Consider the following 23,167-nt stretch of genomic DNA (forward strand, 5'->3'; position numbering starts at 1 on the left):
GGATGCGGGTAGTGGATGGTTGTGAGAGTGGAATTCAGTCGAGGAAGAGACGGATTTCCTGGGGATTTTGGTCATGGTGAGAGGAGGCCATCATCAAACACTGATGCGGCTACCTACCTAGGGAGGAAAAGATGGTACGCAGAGGAAGAAAGCGGTAGGTTCATTGTTCGGGTTTGCTTTTTCTATTGGGGGGCGTGTATTTTGCTTTGGTATTTCCAGGAAGGGGGTGTGACAGGTTTGCTGTGATACCCTTTGAGTTCAGGTCTTATTGCTGTTCGGTCAATTACAAGTAGAGTTGTTAGAGTTTATGTAGTGTTGTATGTACATACTTGATTTACTACTCGATTCCCTGGAAGTTCGGGTCAATTATAATATTTTATTGACTTTTTTGTCTGATTTGAGGACTTCGTCTCAAAAACTACCCTGGCCCATGGAGAAGTGACAAAACATAAATACTCGCAAATACCTCCAGGATGGTTGAAGCCCGCCCTTCTCGGCTAAAGATACCAACAATGCCATAGCTCGACCATGGTCTTGATGGTCATGTCCCCGTTCGTCTATAGAGGTTTCTATCATGAAGAACAATACTTACATCCAAGATTTGGGCCACATGCTGCAGAAGCTGGGAAAAGGCCCGAAAAGGCAGACATAAGGATGCCATTAATGTGGCGCATATATATACATATATTAAGTAGTATGTAGTCTCTCAAGTGAAGTGACGCTCCCGACTAATACCCACTCCGTAGTTCCCACCATTGTCATCTCACGCTCACCAAACCATCCCCCAAGCCCATCCATACACATCCATTCTCCGGGTCGTATCATTACTTCTTGTGAAAATAACGACACTGGACAGAAATAAAACCAAAACCCTACGCCATGCTACCAAGAACAGCCAGTCATGTCCCATATAGCTACCCATACACTGGACCACGCTGCATGGAGTGCCAAATCATATGTACATACAAGTCACCCCTCACTTGCGCGCCGCATCATTACCATCATCGACATCGTCGTCATAATAACGCCGACTAACTCCTCTTTTCCTCCCCCCTTACACCTTTATTAAAACAACCAAGACATCCATCTCTCTACCTCGTAGCGCTACCTACTCTCTTCCAACTTCTTCGCCGCCTCCATCGCCTCCTCCACTTCTTCCCTCAACCTCCTCTGCCTGGTATCCTCCATCTCCTTCCTCACCAAATAATTAAACTCATCCGGGTTATCCAGGTACAAATGATGTCCCGCCTTGGACACCACCAGCACCTTGGCGCTGCCATTCTCCCTCCTCTTCTCCTCCTCGCTCGTATTCTCATCGAGCAGCGCCTTCAGGGCGCGCTGTTTTATCTTCTCCTCTGCCGCGTACCCGCCCGCGACGTCCATCCAGTCGTTCTCGCCGTACATGAACACCACTGGTATGCCCGTTTCCCGGACGGCGGGCTCGGTGGCGGTGGCGGGCTTGATGACCTGCCTCCCGACGTCCTGGATGCGGTGGATCACGGGGCTGCGGGCGTAGGCGCCGGGGGCGAGGAGGTAGGGGAGGACGTACTCGCCGGAGCCCTTTTGGCGGAAGAGGGCGTACGAGTAGTCGTGCAGGGCCTGCTTTTCTTCGGGCGGGAGGTGGTTGAAGCGGCGCGAGGTCCAGCCGGAGACGAAGCGAGGCCCCAGAGGGCCGGCGAGGCGCACGATGCTGAAGGGCGAGACGTTGGCGTCCCAGAGCCAGCTTAGCCAGCCCGGAATGGGGCGTTTTCGGGGCGGGGCGGCCATAGTTTCCATACCGTCCGGGCCGGTACCAGGTTTCGAGGCCGATCCGGAAGAAGGAGAGTCGCTGTGGACGATGCTCTCTTGGTCCTGGGTGAATTCGTTGGCTAGGGAAGACTCGGAGGGTTCGGAGAGTTCGGTGTTGACGGCCCAGGGATCTTCGGGGATACCGACAGGGGAAGCGAGAATGAGCTTGTTGAGATGGCCAGGGTATTTGAGGGCGTACGAGACGGCGAGGTAGCCGCCGAGAGAATGACCGAGGAGGGTGAACTTTTCGATGTTGCGGATCTTGCGCCACTCCTCCAGGGCGTCGATGAACCAACCCTCAGCCTCGGCAATCTTTCCCTTGGGATCCTTAGCATGGATCTTGAAAGGCGGCCGAGATGAGTTGCCCATGCCCAGGAGATCGAGCGCGTAGACGCGCCATCCCTGGGCGCGGCTCAGCGGCTCAAAGTTCTTGTAGAAGAAGCCCAAACCGGCACCGTAGCCGTGGACCATAACGAGAGTGTCCTCTGCGGGTTCGTCGACGCGTTCGATCATGAGCTCGTTGAGGGCGCGGTTCTTGCCGGCGAGCTGGACCATGGAGGACCGCCATACCCGCTGACCGAAGGGGTCGGACTTGGCGAGGTCTTGTAGTTTCGATGCCGGGGTTTCGGTGCCGGCCTCGCGGAGGAAAGGAACAAAAGACAAGACATTGCGCTCAGCCCGTCGCGGGTCGACGTTTGTCCACTAGACAGAGATGAAAGGCCGTTAGTCCGTTGGTCTGTTGAAGGGCGGGTGGGGATGGTGGAGGGTAAATATATACCCATTGTTGTGCGGCCTCTTTGTAACCGAGGGGAAAGTATGCGGCCGCCATGGTGCGCTGGCGGCTCGTGGATGGGTCTGGTAACGGGGTCGAAGGGTGGTGGGAGGCAAGAAGGAGAGGTTGGCGCGGGTCGTGGCCAGCGGGAAGAGAAGCCGTCGCAGTGTCGACCTGGGCTTGAGCGCGGATGTGAGGGTGGGGATGAGCGAGGTTGTCGGAGGAGGAAGTGGTCGACAGGGAGCGGACTGAGGGCGCTGAGAGGGACGAGGAGGACGAGGACGAGACCAAGGAGAAGGAAGAGGGCGAGGATAGGGGAGACGGGGCCGAGGGAGGTGGAGGGGAAGAGTCGGAATCAGGTCGACGGGCAACGAGCGACACAAGCTTGAGGCGCTTGGGAACGAGGCACGACTTGAGCGTCAGCATGCTGGTGTAAGGTCGCAGGTCATTAAATAGTACGTCTACATCGGGGACGGCGTCGTTGGAGAGATGACGTGTGCGCGTGTCTCAAGCAGCAGCATCCATTCCAGGACTCAGGCAGCGATGGGATACGCAAGGCTCACCACCAGCCTGCATCAAAGTGGTATGTACTGTACATAGGGATGTGTAAGAAGTCGGCTGAATAGAAGTCGCTCACCTCGGGATGAAATGGACGAGTTTGGTTGATTCGATGTTGGGGTTGGGGCGCGGGTTGGGGTTGGATGTGCCGGGAACGGGCCGGGTCTCGATGAAGAATCCAATGATCAGGTCAGGCGGACAATGGCGGGGTCCTCGCTGCCCGCAGCTGCAGCTGCTTTTGACAGGCGCAGTCCCAGCCAACATCATCACTGGACAGCCCCGGATTTTAGCGGGCCTTGTCCCCTGTTAGGTCCGGATCCACAGGGCAGCCCACCTCCCCGGGCTGACCCGCTCCAGGGAAAGCAGCGGTGGAATTTGGACGGCGAGGGGGGAAAAAAGTGTCCGCCGGAACCCGAGCATGTGCATCGATCCACATCCAACCCATCAATCCACCGCTTCCAACAACATCCACACACCCGAGGCTGCACCATCCACACCAACCACACCTACCACACCGCCCCGGGCCACGCCACCATACACCGACTAGGGTCACAGCTCCCGGCCCAACTACCTGTCTTCACATTCCGTGTCTTCGGTGAGCCTGGTCCAGCCAGCAGCTTAAGCTTCGCCAAGCTGCAGCAGCCGTTGTCTTCGTAACGTGCTGCTTCTTGCCCAACGTCCGGTTTCTGCATGCAGCACCAGGTGCCCTTGCTCTCCTCTCACCGTTGACGCCCCGGGGCCCCGGATTTTCTGATCGTCTTCTCCCTTGAATTCGATAGGGCAATACACGCCGCATCAGATCCCATCGGCGACTTCCTCCACCACGCGGCCTCGGGCCGGCCGAATCCCACTGCGTGCCTCTTCCCGGCTCTCCCCTCCCTCCTTACCATCCACACCATAGGCTAGGCAGGCACATCCTCCAACGACCTTGATTCCCGTCCAGGGGCTACGGCCCGTCCTGCCGCAACCATGCCGACCGACCCCGACCCCGAACCTGACGCCATGGCCGACTCCCTTGATTCCCTCGTCAAGGGCGCCCCCATGCCAGGGCAGGACCGGCCACCCATCTCCCCGCCCCAACGAAGTGTCCTGAGCGGTCCCAGCGTCGGCAAGACCACAGATCCACTTTCCCACGCCCCGAGTTCGCCGTCTATGGTCTATCTGAACCTGCTCGTCCTCGAGGCATCGCTGCGCGCCCAATATCTCGAACTTCGCGCCCGCCGCAGACACCACACATTCTTCTTGATCCTGTTGACGGCCTGGACTGCCTTCTTCGGATATGCCCTGTTCCTTGCCCCGCGGGAAGACGGCCGCGGTGTTGGTGGCAGCGTCTACTGGGTCGTCGAGACTACCGAACATGTGTGCTTCTTGGGCGGCGTCGTCGCCGGCCTGCTCGTCTGGGCTACGGGCATCTGGGAGCGCGGCGTGCGCTGGCCCCGCCGCTGGTTCAGCATGTCGAACCGCGGCCTACGCGGCTTCAACTGCAAGCTGGTGCTGCTCAAGCGGCCCTGGTGGAAGGAGGCCCTGAGCACCATTGGCTGGTTTCTGACCTACGGACTCTTCTCCAACAACGGAAGTTCATACCGCTGGGTCGATGCCGCCCTGATCCGCGAGGTGGATCGCGAGATGGGCTTGACCCGTGACACCCACCCTGCTGTCCCCTCGTTCTCGTCCAACGGCGGCCGCGATGACGAAAGGGGCGCCGGTCACGAGGAAGATCTGGCTCCTGGAGGGGATTATGTCAAGCTACTGCTGCTACCTAAACCCTTTTCCGCTGCGTTCCGCGAGAACTGGGAGATATACCGGGCCGAATACTGGGAGCGCGAGAACGAGCGCCGGTCGCTTTTGCGCGCCAAGCTCAAGGAGCGCGACCGTCGTCTGCGCAAGCAGCAGGGCGGCTGGCTGTGGTGGCTCCCGTGGTATCGGCCGGTCCCGGACAAGCCGCCGGCGGCTCACGGCGAAAAGGCGCACCATCCCCGCCACGCGGCCGTGGCCAACGAACACCGGCGGGCGAGGAGCGGCAGCGGGGCCAGCGTGCGCCGCGGCAGCATGTCGAGCACGGTAGGGGGATCGCGCAGCTCGACACCCAGACTCGAGGTGGATGATTACGATGGCCATCACCATACGCTGTCGCGTAAGGCGAGCTCGTTGTCGGACACAGGCGAAAAGAAAGCTCGCAAGAAACTCGCCCCGGGGTCCAAGACAAGACCTCGCCAGGAGTCGAGATCAGTGACGCCCGAGGCCCCATCGCCGCTAGGTCGGGAATCAAGTCCATAACAAAAGAAAGGGCTGTTTCAGAACTGCGCGGGGGGTGCTTGTTGTGCTGTATATTAAATATATGGTTTACAGGTGGTAGATACATAATACATACAAGCGCTCTACACTACTCCAATATGTCATGATCATGAGCGGCCTTAGGTCTGGTGGCAAGGCTGGCTCAGGGTTGGGGTTGTGGTCATTGGAGTTTTGGTCTTGCCCCACCAACCATAGTGTACTCATCGCCCTGTCTTGATCCCGTTCGTTCCTGTTCCCAAATCGGAAGCCGAAGTGGTCCTCACGGAGGTTGTTGCCTGGGACTTTAGGCAGACAACGCGCTTTGGTCCTGTCAATGACACTCAACGACCACAAGGGCTCTTTCAGCTCCGACTCCTTTCAGCTCCCAGTCTTCATTCTTGGGCTGAGATTTAACCTCGCCGGGGAAACCCAGCAACGACCGAAAGGTGTAGACGGGAGAGCCTTACTCATCATCCATTCCTCCTTCTCACCCAGAAACACCCTCTTTGACAACCTTTTCTGACCCTCACTCCTTCTTGATCTCACCGACCTTATCTCAAAACTCACCGATCCTACAACCTTCAATTTTGAACCATTCCTGCAACTGATTTCCAGTCTCATCGTCCTTTTTCTTCTTCCCCAACTCGGACACAAATCGGCAAACGAAACCCCGCGACTCATCGTTGCGGTCGCGGAATCCTCAGCCTGCCTCGCGTTTGACGTGTTTTAATTATTCACAAGATCACCATCACGTCTCACCACACTCCTTCAATAAACCCCATTCACCCCAGCAACCTCAACCACAACAACAATAATTCCACCGACACAATGTCGTCTCACCAACCACCGACCCACCGCCCAGGCCTCCTCCAGCCCACCGTCCAGCCCACTGCCCCTTACTCTTCCCGTCCTCCCTCCCCGCCGCCCATCCACGTCCCACCGGCCGGCACCTCTCCTCCGACAACACTCACCAACCCCTACCACCCGCCCACCGCCACCTCTCCGGCGCCGTCAGCCCGCCCGTCCCGCGCCACCACCCCGGTGCCCCAGGCCGCCGCCAGCGATGCAGGAGGGTCCAACAAAGGCCCCGCCCAGATCGTCATGACCATCCACCCTTCTCCGTGGGCCGTCCACACGACGGGCCTGTCGCCGCAGGAACTGCACGCCATCACGGGCGACGCGGCCCAGTCGGCGCGCGACGAGAGCGCCGTCTGGCGCTACGAATCTCGCCGCCATGCGCAGGTGGTGCTGGAGGATTTCTTGTGGCTCGGCCCCGCCAGCTGCGTAAAGGACCGCGCCTTTTTGGAGAAAGCCGGTGTTACCATGGTTCTTTGCGCGCGCGATGCGAGGTTTGTTGCTGCTGGTAGTGGAGGTGGAGGAGGAGGAGGAGGAGGAGGTGGTGGTGGTGGTAGTGGTGGTGGTGGTGGTGGTGAGGGAATGCTGGTGACGGGTGTGAAGCGGATGGTGGCAGGGATGGGGATCGTGGTGGATGCGGTGGATGTGGCGGATGGACGGGAGCTAGTCGGTGCGTTTACCGTCGCCGCGGGCATGGTGAATCGGCATTTGCTGCAGGTCCTGGCCGAGTCGGAGGGCAGGAGGAAGGGGTGTGTCCTGCTGGTGTGCGAGACGGGAAATGATCGCTCGGCGGCCGTCGCGGCATCGTATCTGATGGCCATGTACGGTCTGGATACGGTGGCTGCGGTGCAGTTTGTGCAGCTGAGGAGGTTTTGCGTCGCGCTGGGAGATGATTTGAAGTTCAGGCTGCGGGCGTATGAGGATATCCTGCGCGCGAGGGGAGTTGTTGGCGCGAGTGGGCAGGTGTTACAGCAACATCAACAGCAGCAGCAACAACTTCTTCAACCACAGCAAGCGCAGCATATGGGCGGGTTATCGGCAGGGACTGGCATTGTTGGGACGGGGAGGGGGAAACGGGGTATTGAGGACATGATGAACGATGATGAAGTCGGAGGCGATGGGGATGCCATGGCGGTTGATACCACTATGGATGAGGAGCGGTATGTGGGGAGGAGTTTTGCTCCGTTTGTGGAGCGCGGATGAGGTTGTGTCTACGGGTTTCATGGCGTTGTCTACGTTGATGAGATGGTGGCCTGGCGTTTCGGGGTTTCCTGTGCTCTGGAAAAAAGGGTTGCATGTTACACTGGGAAAACGGTGTTGGCTCGCGAATCATTGCTTTAATACGGATAATAGAGGGGTTTTGTACGAAGTTGGGTTGTCAAGCGAAAGATGGGCAGACTCGGGTTTGATCTGTCTTCCATTGGCAAAGGATATCAAAAGCAAAGACGATAGCCGGGCTGCCAATTAGCCTGGAGAAGGTTGAGCACCTAGATAAGATGGGTCTGAGAAATAATGGAAGGGTTATCACCTTGGCAAAATGAGGTCGGGTAGGAAAGCCGTTGATTGTGCTCTATGCATGACGGTCGCTTCCTGGTAAAAGCAACATGGTTTCAGGGCACTATCTTGAATCCATAACCTAGAAGGAGATGGTAGGCCTATGATATCTAGTCTTCCTCCACCTAACTCCAGCCTTCACGCTGTTGTGCCCTTGTTCAACTAGGTACGGGTCTGTGTTGGAACTAATAATTTCTGCTCCGCGTCCCCAGAGAGGGAGGAAAACTCGACCTTTATGCCTCGCCCATCCATCACCGCCAGAAACTCCTTGGCCTTGTTTTCGTCCCACCACGCCTCCCACTGTGTAGGCATCACCCACAGCACAAGGGTCAAAGACTCCAGCGCTGGAGCGGCGTTTGGCAACCGTAGAATCTCGGTGAGCGACGAAGCAGTTGTCCGAATGGCCGTCCGCGTGCCAGAAATGGCAAAGCGAAGATGCGTGATGTTGGGAAAGCTGGTGAACATAACTGCCAACATGGAAATGTTGACGGCATGGTTCGAGATGCTCAAAGACCAAACTTGAGGGAGGTGCAAGGTGCGCAAATTACTAAGGTGACGGTGTGTCACGCTGGATCCATCGGGTTCGACATCGTCTTCTTCTTCTCCTTCTTCCTCTTCTTCTCCTCCAGATTCGGGGTGCGATTCCCGTTCGGCCTCCTGCTCAGGACCTCCTGGAGTCTGTGGGAGGATAGGGTCGCACATTTGTATAACAACGGTTTCCAGGGTCTCACGACCTGCAGCAAACACTCGCAGTACATTCGTCATATAAAACGAAAACCAGCCAGTGCTGTGTTTTAGCCGGACATGCCGCAGCCGTGGGAGCGAGCCCCGGGAGCAGAAGCGGAACGCCAGGTTTTTACGCAGCACGACAGCGAGCGTCTCAAGGTTGGGAAGTAGGCTGACCAGCAGATCGCTCGCAAGGTGGTGAGCTGCGTAGGGCAGGTTGTAGTAACTCACCCGGACCATCTCAGACCGCTTGAGCTCGGCATCCAAAGTCTCGGGGAGCGAGGCGAAATACTCGTTTTTACATTTGCTGAAGTGTCTGACAATGGCAGGTCGAGCCCATAGCTCGGCTTGGCCGTTTTCATCGGCAGCCTCGTGCCGCTTGAAGCACAAGGAGCGGCCGTAGCGGGCAAGGTCCGGGCGTTCCGCAAGGGTGCGCGCCAGGAACCACCACTGGCCCCGGTTATTCGGGGCGAGATGGTGATAGAGGTGCGGGAGCGATACGTGATACAAACGCCGCGAGGTGAGGCACAGGGATCGTAACGCAGCCCGACGTTCGACGTCGCATGGCAAACAGCCATGGCCGGGATCGATGCAGGTGGGGATGGGAGAGGAGGGGTCGCCGTGGCCGCGGCAGATTTGCGCCACGATGTGTTCGAGGAGCTCCGGCAAGAGATGGTTGAGTGGGAAAGGCATTGCGGACTGAGATGGAGCGGATGCGAGGAACACGTTGCTTGGTAACTGGTTGATTGCCAAGTGAGGCTGGTCCTCATGCACTCAAGGATGGAGTTATATGCATCGCCTAATATTCAGCCCAAGAATGTTGAAGCCTTGCAACCCGACCCATGAGTCCCTTGGCAGCGATGCCCCCAGAGGGCAAAGACACCACAGCTACCAACCGACCTAGGTACCACTAAACTGATCTGTAAAGCCCGAGGCGGGGCGGCCATTGAGATGGATCAAAAGCTGCCAATGTATATGCTTCGTCTGTAGGCGGTACAGATGAGACCGACAAGTCATGTCAAGTCGTTGATATGCCTCTGGGTCTAGCCTACCCTATACCTCCAGACACCTTTCCCAGTCAACTATTTCAAGCCTCACTCCACGGGAGTTTAGTTCTTCTTCAAGCTCACTGAGCTCCTCTCTGCTCCATGACCGATACCACGACCTGTACTTTCTCGTGACCTCAATCGTGAAAACCTGGAGCCCTGGCACGCAATCCTTCCATGCAGAAGAGAACCAATTCCGCCACGCCCCAGGCAAAAGTTGCCAGTCAAAGGGGTAGTTGAATTCGTTATTGATTCTGAGCCGGATGTGTGTCGTGTTCGGAAAGACCTCGAGGAAACCGGCGAGATGCCGGGGATCTCCAAGGCTGCTCAAGATGGTGAGATGCGTCATGCTGGGCACAGTGAAACTGTACCTGGCAATTTCCTCTGCATACTCTTGCCTTGCGATTCTCTGCGCCGCCTCCCACTCCCTTTGCCTCTCCTGGGCTTGTTCTTCAGTTTCTTCTTCCTCGTCGTCCGTTTCTGATACCGGCTCTGGCTCAGAGTCCGGTAGTGAATCCGAGTCCGAGACTTGCTCCACGTGTTCTTCCTCTTCGATTTGGTCTTGCTCTTCCATTTCCGTGTCTTTCTCATTTTCGTCAGCCGATCCCAGTGGTGATACGGGTTCCCCCAGCTCATTGTCTGCCACCTGCTCCCCTTCCTCTTCCTCCTCCTCCCCATCTGCCTCCTCTTCCTCCCTTTCTTCCTCTTCCTCTGAATCATGTTCTTGTTCCAACCCCTCGTCTTCCGATTCCGACGTGGCCTCAGCACCCCGCAGAGTATGCGGTTTATAATACCTGGTCATGATAACGACGCTTTGTAGGCTATCGCGAGCTGCGGCAAACAACCTCGTCGACCGAAACGCAGACACAATTTCCCCCTCGACAACGCTGCGTAGATGGACGTGCCGGAGCCGGGGTAGCGATCCTGGTCTGCAGAACCGGAACGAGAAGAAAATGGCGACGGGGACGGCGAGCACCTCAAGATTGGGGAGTATGCTTGTTAGGAAATCTGTCGGTACGCTGTGCTGAAACTCGAGCAAGTACGGAAAGCGAACCAGGCTCTCTGCGACCTCCCTCGACTCGGTATACCCCGTGCGCGAAGTCCTCGGGCAGGTTGCGAAATACTCTTCCATCCGCGTATTGAACAAGTCGACAAGAGCGGAATCTTGTCGCAATTCTTGACAGGTCGACGCATCCGGCATTGACCGGTTCTCGGTCCAGCACAGAGAGCGGGCGTAGTGCCCAAGATTGGGGCGATGTGCTAGGGTGCGAAGAAGCGACCACCAACGGGCGTTGGGCGACAAGTGGTGATAAAGATGCGGGAGTGCCACAGTATGGAAGCGGCGCGAGGTGAGACAAAGTGCCTTCAGTGTGGCCTGGCGTTGGCGGTCGCATATCTGGCAATCATGGCCGGGGAAGACACAGCTCTTGAAAGAAGCATCGAATTCGCCATGGTCGCAAATGAACGATACTATGGCGTCCAGGAGCTCGTCGGGGAGATCCGTGATAACAGTTGGCATTGCGGTGTACGGAGCAGATGGAGTAGATGACCTCGAGCTGTGGGTGCCTATGTGGAAGGCTGTAGGAGTGACTTTGAAGTGAGGAACAACAAGTCGTTTGGATGGAGGGTGTGGCTTCTGCCTGCCTGCAGCAAAGGTGGGTAGATCTTCGGCAAAAGGCATCAAACTCTCATGGCGACCATACACCATGGAACACGTCACAGCATCACACAAATTCCACCGGCATATCCCCAAAACAAATCAACATCGTGGCATAGAAAGAAAATGTTGTAAGATAATGATCGTTATTACCTTCATTCTCATACTCTCATACCGTTTCCTGGGAACGCAGAACAACCTTATGGGACCTTTTTGTCTCTTCACTCAACCGTGTGCCGTTCTCAATGAATTCCTCTTCCCGGTTTATCACTCTCAGGCCTCCAACTGATATAGTCTCGAAAGTCCTGGGATGTCCCGAATCTCCCGAGAGCCGACGAAGTGGAGAGGAAGAGAGCTTCGAGACGTTCTCTCAGCTTGAATACGGGTGTGAGTCACAGTGACCATGTCTATTCTATGTCTGGACTGGATTGGGGCGCATGGTCCCATTTATACACATCTCAAAGGTATCATCACAGCTCTTTCATATGATATGTGTCTCTGACATTCTAATGTAAGCTTGTATAGTATTCGCCAATGCAGTGTGCTGTGTCTGAGGAATAAAGTATCCAAAAACATCAATCTAGATCCCAACCGCCAACGCCGAATCCCACGCACCAGATCTCCCCAAGATCTCCATATCCCGTTTGCTTTTCCTCCCATCCCCGTACGATTCCCACGTTGTGTCCATTTGCCCGAGCCAATAACCCTTCTCGCAATTCCGTAACGTCAAACCAGGGTTCTGTCCGTCCCGTGCCGGACGCTCCGTGACGTGTCCGGCAGCATTCGGCATCTCGATCGCGCGGGGGGTTGGAGAAGGCGGGGGTAGAGCGTGGACCAAGGCTCCGGATCCCACGCCCCTCCCCTCCCCCACGCGCGCCGCGCAGAACGTGCCTGCATGTGCTCTAACTCTCCGGACAGTAGTTAGCATGCCGCACCGGACGACCGGCAACGTCATGACACACGCGCCTAACGCCCCGTTCCGCATATGCCCCGCAACCTTCACATGCCGTGATTCAGATGCGGCTGGGCCTGGGCTGGTCTAGCCCGGAGCCGGGGCGATGATGCAATCGGCTCTGTCAGGTGATGTTGGCGCGGTTCTCAGATCAATTTGATGATCCAGCAAACAACAACACAAACGTCGCGGCAGCAGCATCAGCCTTGTACACACAATGGACAGTAGTATGTCAGGTAATGTGTGTGCGGATTAGACTGTGTGAATTCCACAACAGCGGACGCGCCGCCGGCACTGATGATGCGGATGGAAGGGGTGGTCTTGCGGTAAAAGTTGACTGCGATTCCCACCAAGGAGCACATCCTCCCCAAAGAGCTTTACCAAGCTGTAATGTCCCCCACCTCGGCCTCGCCGAAGGTGCTGCTCTTGGTCAGCTGCCCAACAGAGCTCTCCACGTGCTGGCTCTCACCGTCGCGACCCATGATGTCCGGGAGTACCTCGCGCAAGAATTCGAGTGTGTAATGGTTGACCTGCTCAAACTGCAGGAGGAACGCGTCATGACCCTCGGGGCTGTCGATGCGTTCGAGACGTGCGTTGGGGATATGTTCGGCCAGTTCCTCCTGCTCAGCAAACGTGAAGAGGCCGTCGCTTTCAATGCCGAGGACGAGGGTGGGCTGCTCGATCATGGCCAGGGCTTCAGCGACGGTTTTGGCACGCCCACGGCTCACGTCGTGCGTGTCGAGCTTGCGCGTCATGGCGATGTAGCAATTGCTGTCAAAACGCTTGACAAACTTGTTCGCTTGGTAGCGCAGATAGGACTGCGCCGAGAAGTAGGTCGAGCCTGTGGGCATAACCTCGCCACCCGTAAGGGTGCCATTGCCATTCCCGTTTTGCGGCCCGTGGAACTGCGGGTCACTCGCCCTGACCTCCGCATACTTGGGTGCCTGGTCCGACCCGTTGCTCCCCGTCCTCCGCGGAGGACTCCGCTTCCACTTGTGACCGTCATTATGAATATGAAAATGGGCCTCGGAGGGCGTTGTCGGAGTTTCGCGGATAGGTTGGCGACGAGAAGGATCGGGGGTATTGCGGCCGAAGCGGGCCTCAAATGAATTGCGGCTTCGGTAGGTGAGAAGAGCGGCCATACGGGCAGCGCCGAGGCCGGTTACCGGCGGGTCGTCGAACGAGTAGTAACCGTCCTCATACTTGGGGTCGGCGTAGATAGATTGACGCTGGGCCTCTCCCCAGCTGATACCCCAGGCGCTATGGCGGCTGGAGGTGGCAATGGGCACGATGCAGCGCACATAGTCCTTGCCGAAATATGCCCACTCGAGAACGAACATGCCGCCGAGGGAACCACCGATGACGGCGGCAACCTGCTTGACGCCAAGCTCGTCGAGAAGAAGCTTGTGAAGGCTGGAGTGGGGCTATCAGTAAGCGAGAACAGGACCAGGACCGGGAAGGAGAGGGGTGACTCACCGCACATCGTCTCGGATGGTTGTCAAGGGGAACTCAGGGCCATACCGTCCCTTGGACGGGTCACCATCCATAGCGGTGACGGGGCTGGCAGTGCCATAGGGGCTCCCAAGGCTGTTCATGCAGACGACGAAGAATCGCGTAGTATCGAAGGCGCGTCCAGGACCTCCGAGAAGCGGACCCCACCAGTCAGCGACGTCGGCGCTGCCGGTGAGAGCGTGGCAGATCACCATGACATTGTCGCGCGTCGGGGCAAGTGTGCCGCGGGTTGTGTATGCGACGGGCACATTATAAAGGGTCACGCCGGACTCGAGGGTGAAGGATGGGATAATGGCGATCTGCTGGTCGGGGATGAGAGCAGCGAAGGGGTTCTCGGGTTGGGAGGTGACTCTCCCTGGAAGGGAAGGGTGAGCGTGAGTCAGCGACGGTTCACAGGACAGAAGAGAAGGGCGGGCAGGAAGGACGTACTATAGACAGGGCGAGGCCCGTTGTCGATGATGGATTCTGGAGTCATGGTGGGCGAGGGCCGAAGTCACCGAAGCTTGTCAAGGCACAGAGTCTCAAGATGGAGGACAGAGGAAAAGTCGATGCGAGTGGTGTCTCGGTGGATCGGGGACGGCGGCAGCTTTGAGAGGCCAGGAGCACAGCGGCGATGTTCCCTGCGGCCAGGTCTGGGGAAGACTCATCAACAGCAACAGCACCAGTACTAATAGTATTGTATGAGTAAGTCGTCGGATCTGGGAGAGACAGCAGCATTCCGAAATGCGAGACAGTCATCCGTCTTTGCGGTAAAGTGGTGCTTTATTGCGACCGGATCTGCATCGGGAGCCGCAAGCGCGGATTGCGCAATTCTGAAAAGACGACATCGATTGGCTCGACGTCTTTTCCACGTTTTCCATGTCAAGGATGCCAAGGGCCGGACAGCCGTGGGCAGCGGGCAAGGCAAGGAGCCCGCCGCGGGGTGTGGGCAGAAAAGAAGAGTCAAAAGTGGAATTCCAGTCACTGTTCTTGGTGGGGACCCCGCCCTGCCCGCCGGTTCTCGGTCGGCAGTGCGAGGGGTAGGGCAGCCCCGGACCGCCGCTCTTGGCACGCCGTTTCAAAGGTTGCATGCAAGGCCAGCACCACACCATGTCTTGGCAATCTTGGCATCCAGACAGTCCGTCAGCCTTGCGCACAAGGCTGCGCTGCCAGCTGCCCGCGGTCATCCAAGTGCCAAGCCGAGGTGGGGACCTTGCAGACCACGTCCCCTCCTGCGATTGGCCAGTCCGCGACGCGCCTTGAGTCTCGATCAGCAGAAGCTCAGGTCGTGGTGTGCTGTCGCTTTGACTTTTGACCAGAGCAATCCAGCCTCTAAACCTTCAAACTTCCACTTCAATCGTCGGGGAGCCGACATCACCACAATCCATCAACAAACTCTCGCCGACCACTAACCACCGGCTGCATTGACCCATCGGTGCTTGATCCGATCCCCCACATTCTCGTCGGCTCTATTCATTCCCCTTCCAATCGGTAATTTTTTCCCCCGACTTTCCTTCGTTTATCACACCTTTCTTCATTGCCTTGCAATCTGCACTCTGCCTTTTTCCATCGCCTGCGCCCTTGTCGTCTGGACCGACAACGGACCCGCTACCGTTGGATTCTTTGACACGAAATCCCGTCTCTCTTTTCACCAGCCAGGTTGTCGACAGCGTTGGCATCTAACCTCTCAGCTCTGCCACAAAGGGCATCATTCCATCACCGTTTCCCTCCAGTTCGATATCTGTCGACGGATTCCACGACGATAACGGCGACGCGCCGACTTTTCGATAAATGAACCCGCTGATTCATTCGTCATAATACCCCTCTCCATGATGCCGCCGAAGCGCAAAAGAAGCGATCGCGGCCCCGGCGACCCCGGCCCGAGACCCTCGCCGCATCGCCCCTCCGACACTGCTCTCGGCCAGCACGATCGCTCTTTCGATGGAGGCCGTGGCAGCCGCGCTGGTCGCAATCCGCGCCGAGGTGACCGTCGCGATTCCACACAGTCACAGATGCCCAGTTCATCATTTAGCAATGGACCCGGTCCGCGATCGCCTTCCGTAACGAGACCTCCAAGCGCCTCCTCCAGCGTCGCGCCTCCGTTACCGACACCTCCCTTGGCTCCGCCGGCACCACCCCAACAACATCCACAGCCCGTTCAGTCCGAGCCTCCAACAGCGCCTCCAACCCCGATCCAGCCGTTCTACGACTATGCCATTATCACTGACGACCGCGTCGCGCGCTGGGCCAAGGGCGGTCGCCAAGAAGTCATCGACCATGGCGTCCAGTCGCGCATGGACGAGGACCTCACCGAGATAGTCGTCATCTTCGAGGAGCTCCTACACTCCGTCACAGGCGGCCGCCTTCCGGGCGCCGATGCTGGTGCGGTTGTCAAGGAGATCCTGGGGCCTGACCTGTCCGAGGCCGAACGCGAGGCGGGAGCATTCGACCCCCATACCTTGTTTCTCGACACGGTGTCGACCTTCATCGATGTCGAATCTGGTCCCCTCATTCCGCAGCTCCGCGAGTTCATGGTGGCATCCGACGTATCGCCGGCCCTCATGCGTGCTGTCCTGGATCCTCCGCTCCTGCAGCATCTTGACTTGATCCGCGATACCTTCGTCCGCATGGGCATCCGCCAATCCACCAACCTGTTGTACCGCCAGGCCAACTACAACCTGTTGCGTGAGGAAACTGAAGGCTTCTCCAAGCTTGTCACCGAGCTGTTTACCACCGGCAGTTCAGAACGCGCCACCTCCAACATCGTTCACGCTACCTTCAACAAGGTTATGGGCCTTATTGGGACGTTTGATCTTCACCCGGGGCGCGTCCTCGACATCATCTTCGATATTTATGCCGCTGTCCTCATCAAGCAGTGCCGTTTCTTCATCAAGTTCCTGCGCGTCAGCTCCTGGTGGCCTCGCAACCAGCTGGAACTACCGACCGACACCTTCGTCGGGGGTCTGCCCATCTGGGCCCTTCCGGACCACGCCAGCTTTGCTACGACCGACGAGGAGGAGGCCATGCTGGCAGAACAGCGCCGCAAGCGCGACGTTGCCTTCTGGGACCGCGCCCGCGACATCAAGCTTGATGCGTACTTCGAGTTGGGTGGCCGTCAGATCCTGGGCGCGCCCGATAAACTCCTATCCAACGGCGACGACGACAAAGAGAACCCAGAGTCAAATATTGAGCGTGACTGGATTCGCATCACCAAGACTCGCCCTCCCCCCGGCAACCGGGATGCTGCCCAACTCTTGGGCTTCAAGCTGCGCTTTTACACGTCTGAAGCCCGCGACCCTGAGGACACTCTGCCTGCCAACCTCCTCTACCTCATCTCACTCCTCATCAAGGTTGGCTTCATCTCATTGACGGACCTCTGGAACCATATCTGGCCTCCTGACGAGGAGATGGAGGAATTCCGCGCAAAACGGATGAAGGAACTTGAAGAGAAAGAAAAGGCTAGCAGGTCCGACGGTGAGAAGAACGCGCTGATGACCGCCGGCGCTCTTCCCGACGATATGCCGCCGCCACAACAGGCCAATACCCGCCGCGATGCCGCGTCGAATGGCACGAAGCAAGATTCAGCCAACAAAGCCGCGGAACCAGCGGAGAGCGACAAACCCAAGCTGCCCGAGCCCGCGGACCAGAAAGTCCACTTGCTCAAGTGCCTCCTTACCATCGGCGCTCTCCCCGAGTCTCTCTTCATCCTTGGCCGCCACGAGTGGATCCTCGGCGCGTACCCGGATGTCGTCGAGTTGCTCAATCGCATCCTCCACCAGTCTATCGAAACCGTCTACCGGGAAAGCTGCCCGAGGCCCGCCCAAGGCCCCGAGCCCTCGACAGCCTGCCCTCCCAAGGCGCAGCCCGATGTGGACCAGTCGGGCGTACCCAAAGGCAGTGTCAGGGTCACCACGCCACCCACAAAGCGTGCCCTGCGGTGGCCGTTCCCAGACAGGCCAGACATTGGCGATGGCGCTTCATACCGCTTCTATTGGGATGAGTGGGCCGATAATATTCCGGTTTGCCAAAACGTCGATGATTTCTTTACCCTCTGCGACACCCTTGTCAACGTCGTCGGCGTCAACATTGGCCTCGACGCCGCTCTCGTCACCAAGATGGCCAGCATCGGCCGCAAGAGCCTCGCCGATGACCCATCTCCAGAGAACTACGCCCGCTGGCTCGAACTGCTCAAGCGTTTGCTGGTGCCGTCCTTGAGCTTGGGCGAGCCTAACTCGTCCGTCGTCGATAGTGTCTGGGCCTTGCTCAAGCAGTACCCCATTCGCACCCGCTTTGAGGTCTATGCCGAGTGGTACGAGGGGCGCACCTCGCGCCTTGAGCCAATGAGCAAGGCCTTCGCCCGCACCCGACGCGAGACGCTGAGCAAGATGAAGCGCCTTTCCCACAGCAACATCTACCAGATGGCCAAGAGCCTGGCCAAGATTGCCTACCCGTCTCCTGGCATAGTTTGCAAGGTCGCCCTGCTCCAGATCGAGGCCTACAGCAACCTGATCGAAGCCTTCGTCGAGTGCGCAAAGTACTTTACGGATTTGGGCTACGACGTACTTGTTTGGTCAGTCTTGAGCTCGCTCGGCGGCCAGCGCAGCCGCACCCAGGAGACCTCAGTCCTCCTCACCAGCAAATGGCTTCAGGCCCTGTCGCGTTTCTCCGGCAAGGTGTTCGAGCACTACTCCAACATGGACCCGTCGCCCATCCTCCGCTACGTCAACAGCCAACTCCTGCGCGGCAACTCGACTGATCTCGTCATCCTCGAGGAGCTCATTGAATCCATGGGTGGCGTCGTCTCGGGTTTCGATTTCACCGACGCACAGTTGCGCGCCATGACAGGTGGCGAGGTGCTGCGCCGCGAGACTCTGCTCAACCTTGGAGACAAGCGTGCGGTCTCTCAAAAGAGCTCCGCCCGCCTTATGAAGGCTCTCTCCCATTCGAACCTTGCAGGCCAGCTCCTCATCAACATCGCCCAATACCGCCAAAATGCCATCTACACGACTGTCGACCCCGCTGCCCGCATCAAGTATCTCTCGGCTGTCGTTGATGATGCCCACAAGGTCCTTCTTCAGTATCTCGACCTCCTTGTCAGCAACCTGGACCCGGTCACCTTTGACAGGCTGATTCCCGACGTCATTCAGCTCATGCGTGACTATGGTCTCGACGCGAATCTCGCTTTCATGATCCGCCGCGCGAGCATTCGCTGGGACGCGAGGGTCTCTCCTCCCAAAGAGAGCCAGGGCCCCAAACCGCCTGTTGTCACGGATGGCGACGGTGATGTCGAGATGGGGGCAGATGATGCGCCAGCCTCGACCAGCGAACCCAGCACCGCTGAAGACCAGCCCGTGGTCGGCGGGAAAACCAACGGTCGGGTGCCCGAGTCGCTACCGGATGCACTCAAGCCGTTGATTGAACAAATTCCCGACGTCCTCCCGCAACAGTCGTGGCGCCATATTACCCCGGCCTGCTACGTCTTTTTCTGGTCGCTGCAACTGGGCAACTTTGCGTGGCCGCAGGGAAGCTATGAAGCGGAGAACAAGAGGCTTCAGGCTCAGATTGAAGAGACCAAGGTTGACCGCTCCGATACGCCGCGTGTAATCGCTGCCAAAAAGCAGAAGCGCGAGGAAATCCTCGCCAAGCAGCAACAGCTCGTTCAGGAGGCTAAGGAAGGGATCGAACGCTTCTCCAAAACCAAGCTGCAAATTGTCCGCCAAATCAGCACCTGGTTCCCAGCGGGTATCGGCCAGGCTGACGCAACAGCCGACACGCTGCTCGCCGAGTGCATACTTCCACGCCTGCAGGTTTCGCCCGTCGACGCCGAGTATTGCTTCCGCCTCATCAAGTTCCTCCACGAGTTCTCGGCTCCCGGATTTAAGCTCATGTCGCTGTACGACCGCCTTTTCCAACATAACCGCCTGAGGGCCCTCATTTTCACCTGCACCGTTCGCGAGGCCGAGCACTTGGCCCGCTTCCTCAAGTTCATCTTGGGTGATCTTTCCCGGTGGCACGGAAGCAAGAGCGTCTACGAGAAGGAGGCTTGGGGCCTCAAGGAACTCCAAGGCACGAAGACGCGCGATTATCTCGGCTTCGCCACGGAATTCGACAGCGAGGGCAAGCCTACCGCGTTCCTTGACCACGATGCATTCAAGGAGCTCCTCTTCCGTTGGCATAAGGAGCTTAACAGCGCCTTGCGATCGTGCCTCGATGGTACTGAGTGGATGCACATTCGCAATGCCATCAGCGTCCTCAAAGGCGTCATTGACTTCTTCCCAGCCATCACTTTCATGGCTGAGAAGTTCCTCGGCCAGCTAAGGACCATCACAGACCGCGAGTCGGCTTCGAACAACGGCGAGCCTGATTCCATCCAGGGTCACCGCGTTGATCTTTCGGTAACGGCTCAGACGACATACTCGGAGCTCCAGAAACGCAAATCCAAATGGGTTCTGGTCCAGGTCTTCCGGCCGGGCGTAAGTGCTGCCCGGACTCAAGCCCCGTCGGCTGCTGAGGGAACACAGGCAAAGCCCGACAAGGACGAGAAACAAGCGTCGACGGCCAACTCCTCTCTCCGGCCTACCGCGCCGCCGTTCAGGCCGGGAAGCGGTTCAGCCCGCGCTCCGCAAGCATCCGAGGTGGAAGATGGGGAGGTTGACGAGAGCAAGGCAGCCAACGCAACCAACAAATCGAATGGCCCTAGCGCCTTGCCGACGAGGGAGGCTTCGCGGGATGTTAATGCCCCCGCGCGGTCGGGCCCAACCCAGAGCACGAATCCTCCTCGGACAGCACCTTCGAAGCAGCCTCCGGCGACTCCACCCAACAATAACCGACAAGAACCCCCGCGGTTTTCGACCCTGCCACCCGGCGGTCCTGGGCTCCCCAGCAAGCCAGAACTCCCGAATAGACCCGGCCCGCCGCCCAGGTTTGACCAGCACGGGCAACCACCCAGGCACGATCGAAGGGACGCACCTCCACCTCGGGATTCACGCGATTATCGCGATGCTCGAGAGCCACGAGAGCCGCATCCGCGTGACACGCGGGAGCCGCACGGTTCTCGGGATAGCAGGGATTACCGGACACCTGAGGGACCGCGTGCGGACCGTCAGGACCGTCCTCGCGACGTCCCGTTACCCGAACGGCGTGCACCTGAGCCTGCGCCGCGCGATCCTCCACCGAGAGAGTCCGGGCCCCGAGATTCTCAGCGGGATTCCGGGAGGCATTCGGATCGTCGGCCGGAGCCCGCTCCTCGTCGACATGAGCATGGGGCGTCGGGCGAGAGGGACGGCCGCCCGGATGGTCGTGCTGACAGCCGCGGTCCTCCGAGGGAGAGGGGCGCCGCCCATGAACCAAGCAGGCCTGATTCAAGGCAACCACGCGAGGCCCCTGCTTCCAACCCTCCACCAGGACCTTCCACATCTACCACTTCTCAAGGTCCTCCAATTAACCCGGAACGTGCGCGCCTCATCGAAAATGAACGCTCAGAGCACATGAATCCGGCACGAGCCGCTCTGTTGAACGACTCGCGGGAACCATCCCGTTCATCTCCAAGGGAGCCGCCTCGTGAACGCCAGCGCGCCGAGTCTCCTAGACGGTCTGACCGTCTACCTGCGACACCCTCTCAACCAGATGATCGACACGGCCGGCACCGTCATTCACCTCGCCCAGAACCGCAGCGAGAATCTCACGGGGAACCTGTGCCGCCGCCACGGCAAGATCGCCCTAGTGAGCGCGAGGATCGACGGGGAGGACCCAGGGAGTCGTATGGCAGCCAACCCCGACCTGATCACGACCATGGAAGGCTCAGCCAGCAGGATCCCAACTACGGTCGGCTCAATCCCATTCAGTCTGTCGTCGACATGCCTCCCGGCCCGCCATCGGGACCACGCGGCCGCGGTGGCCGAAACGCTGCTCGAAATGGCCCGATGAACGGACCTCCTCCGATGCGTTCTGACAATCGGTTCCAGCCTCCGATTGAGCCGGTCCGCCCACCGACACCTGAACGTCACCCGCCAACAGGGCCCTCGGCCTCGCGTCCCAGGCGGGGTGGACCGTACGATGCGAGCTCGCAACACTCGCCGACAGCGACTGCTCCTCCTCCTCTCGGCATGCACCCCGACAGGATGCGCCAGTTCCATCCAGGCCCTGCTGGTCCGCCGTCCGGGCCACCTGGTCCAACCGGTCCTCCGTCTGGACCAGCTGGTATCCATCCGGATCGCCTAAACCAAATCACTTCCCAGCCGACGGGGCCTGGCCCGCACCAGCGTCCTCCGATGCACACGCCCGATCGGCCGTCAATGTCGGCGCCCAACACCGGTTCACGTCCGACGCCATCCGGGCCCAGCGCTGACTATTCCACAACACCCACCGGGCCCGCCGCTTCCAACGACCGGATGCGTCCAGCAGGCCGCCAGCTTAGGGGCATACAGACCGTTCTTGACAAGGCATCTGCCGACAATGCTCGTGGCGGCCCCGGCATGCGCACGTCGCGCTCGCGACCTAATCCTCCCGGCTCAGACGCTCAAATCCTCGCAGGTGGCTCGCCCGTCCACACCCCTGTTCATGAACGTCCTCCCGAGTCGTTCCGGGATTCCACGTCCCGCCGTGGACCTGAGCCCATCCCGGTCGTCAGCGACAGCCGTGACCCACCGCCACCTCCTCCGCCTCCTAGCAACAACATGAACCGCGGCGGGGGCCCAAACGGTGGTGGACATACGAGCGTTGACGACTACAATGCCAGCCGCTCCGAGCACGACAGGTCGCGCCGCGAACACCATCGGTCCGACCGCGGAGGTGGTAGCAGCAGCGGTGCCGGCGGTGGCAGCGGAGGAAACCGCCCTTCCCGCCGCAGCAGCCGGGAGCGTGGCTCGCCTGATCGGGAACGCGATCGGGACCGCGATGGACACAGGGATAGAGATAGAGATGGTGGTCACCGTGACAGAGATCGCGACCGGGAGAGAGATCGTGATCGGGAGAGGGACCGCGAACGGGATAGAGACGGCCGGGAACACCGCGGCGGCGGCGGGGGCGAGCCCAAAGACGCCCGTGATCGCGAGCGGGAAAGGGAGCGCGAATACCGCGACCGCGAGAGGGAGAGGGAGAGGGAGCGCAGGTCGGGCGCCGCCGCGCTGGCCTTGAATCCCCTCTCGGGTCCCGGCGGGTCGTCTGGCGGTCCGGGTGGTAGCGAGAGGGATCTCCGCCGGTCGACGCGCGATTCCGGACCCGGCTCGGGATCTGGAAGCGGCGGTGGACGTGGAGGAGGCGGTAGTGGTGGAGGACCCAGGGAGTCTTCACGCGCAGGAGGGGATCATCGGGATCGGGATCACTCCGCGCGCAGCGGTGGATCTGGTGGAGGCGACGAGAGGGCGAGGAAGCGGAGGAACGATTCGTCGCTGGGCGGGGAGATGGGTGGCTCGGGAGGAGGTGGAGGACACCACCACCATCAGGAGAAACGCCAGCGGCGTTAGTATTGAAGCTGGATGATGGGACGGTTGGAG

The 23,167-nt window shown here is 58.9% G+C and overlaps 8 protein-coding genes across 8 annotated transcripts; 4 read left to right on the top strand and 4 right to left on the bottom strand.

The window, feature by feature from the left end:
- Positions 1-15: 15 nt before the first annotated feature.
- VTJ04DRAFT_5457 (uncharacterized protein) lies at positions 16-1,035 on the top strand (the record flags this gene model as incomplete). The annotated part of the gene is made up of 2 exons (XM_069363575.1): positions 16-235; positions 857-1,035. 2 exons carry the CDS (start codon positions 16-18, stop codon positions 1,033-1,035), a joined length of 399 nt encoding a protein of 132 aa, XP_069220408.1.
- A 69-nt stretch (positions 1,036-1,104) lies between these two features.
- VTJ04DRAFT_5458 (uncharacterized protein) lies at positions 1,105-2,986 on the bottom strand (the record flags this gene model as incomplete). The annotated part of the gene is made up of 2 exons (XM_069363576.1): positions 1,105-2,490; positions 2,567-2,986. 2 exons carry the CDS (start codon positions 2,984-2,986, stop codon positions 1,105-1,107), a joined length of 1,806 nt encoding a protein of 601 aa, XP_069220409.1.
- A 1,101-nt stretch (positions 2,987-4,087) lies between these two features.
- On the top strand, positions 4,088-5,395 carry VTJ04DRAFT_5459 (uncharacterized protein; the record flags this gene model as incomplete). Its single annotated transcript, XM_069363577.1, has 1 exon — positions 4,088-5,395. The coding sequence occupies one exon, from the start codon at positions 4,088-4,090 to the stop codon at positions 5,393-5,395; it is 1,308 nt and encodes a 435-aa protein (XP_069220410.1).
- An 825-nt stretch (positions 5,396-6,220) lies between these two features.
- On the top strand, positions 6,221-7,450 carry VTJ04DRAFT_5460 (uncharacterized protein; the record flags this gene model as incomplete). Its single annotated transcript, XM_069363579.1, has 1 exon — positions 6,221-7,450. One exon carries the CDS (start codon positions 6,221-6,223, stop codon positions 7,448-7,450), a length of 1,230 nt encoding a protein of 409 aa, XP_069220411.1.
- A 513-nt stretch (positions 7,451-7,963) lies between these two features.
- On the bottom strand, positions 7,964-9,220 carry VTJ04DRAFT_5461 (uncharacterized protein; the record flags this gene model as incomplete). The annotated part of the gene is made up of 1 exon (XM_069363580.1): positions 7,964-9,220. The coding sequence occupies one exon, from the start codon at positions 9,218-9,220 to the stop codon at positions 7,964-7,966; it is 1,257 nt and encodes a 418-aa protein (XP_069220412.1).
- Positions 9,221-9,580: 360 nt separating this feature from the next.
- VTJ04DRAFT_5462 (uncharacterized protein) lies at positions 9,581-11,092 on the bottom strand (the record flags this gene model as incomplete). The annotated part of the gene is made up of 1 exon (XM_069363581.1): positions 9,581-11,092. The coding sequence occupies one exon, from the start codon at positions 11,090-11,092 to the stop codon at positions 9,581-9,583; it is 1,512 nt and encodes a 503-aa protein (XP_069220413.1).
- Positions 11,093-12,559: 1,467 nt separating this feature from the next.
- VTJ04DRAFT_5463 (uncharacterized protein) lies at positions 12,560-14,169 on the bottom strand (the record flags this gene model as incomplete). Its single annotated transcript, XM_069363582.1, has 3 exons — positions 12,560-13,595; positions 13,659-14,049; positions 14,124-14,169. 3 exons carry the CDS (start codon positions 14,167-14,169, stop codon positions 12,560-12,562), a joined length of 1,473 nt encoding a protein of 490 aa, XP_069220414.1.
- A 1,336-nt stretch (positions 14,170-15,505) lies between these two features.
- Positions 15,506-23,137, top strand: VTJ04DRAFT_5464 (uncharacterized protein; the record flags this gene model as incomplete). The annotated part of the gene is made up of 1 exon (XM_069363583.1): positions 15,506-23,137. One exon carries the CDS (start codon positions 15,506-15,508, stop codon positions 23,135-23,137), a length of 7,632 nt encoding a protein of 2,543 aa, XP_069220415.1.
- Between the last annotated feature and the right edge of the window lie 30 nt (positions 23,138-23,167).

Source organism: Mycothermus thermophilus, assembly GCF_041956435.1.
Source record: "Mycothermus thermophilus strain CBS 625.91 unplaced genomic scaffold VTJ04scaffold_3, whole genome shotgun sequence".
Lineage (NCBI taxonomy): Eukaryota > Fungi > Ascomycota > Sordariomycetes > Sordariales > Chaetomiaceae > Mycothermus > Mycothermus thermophilus.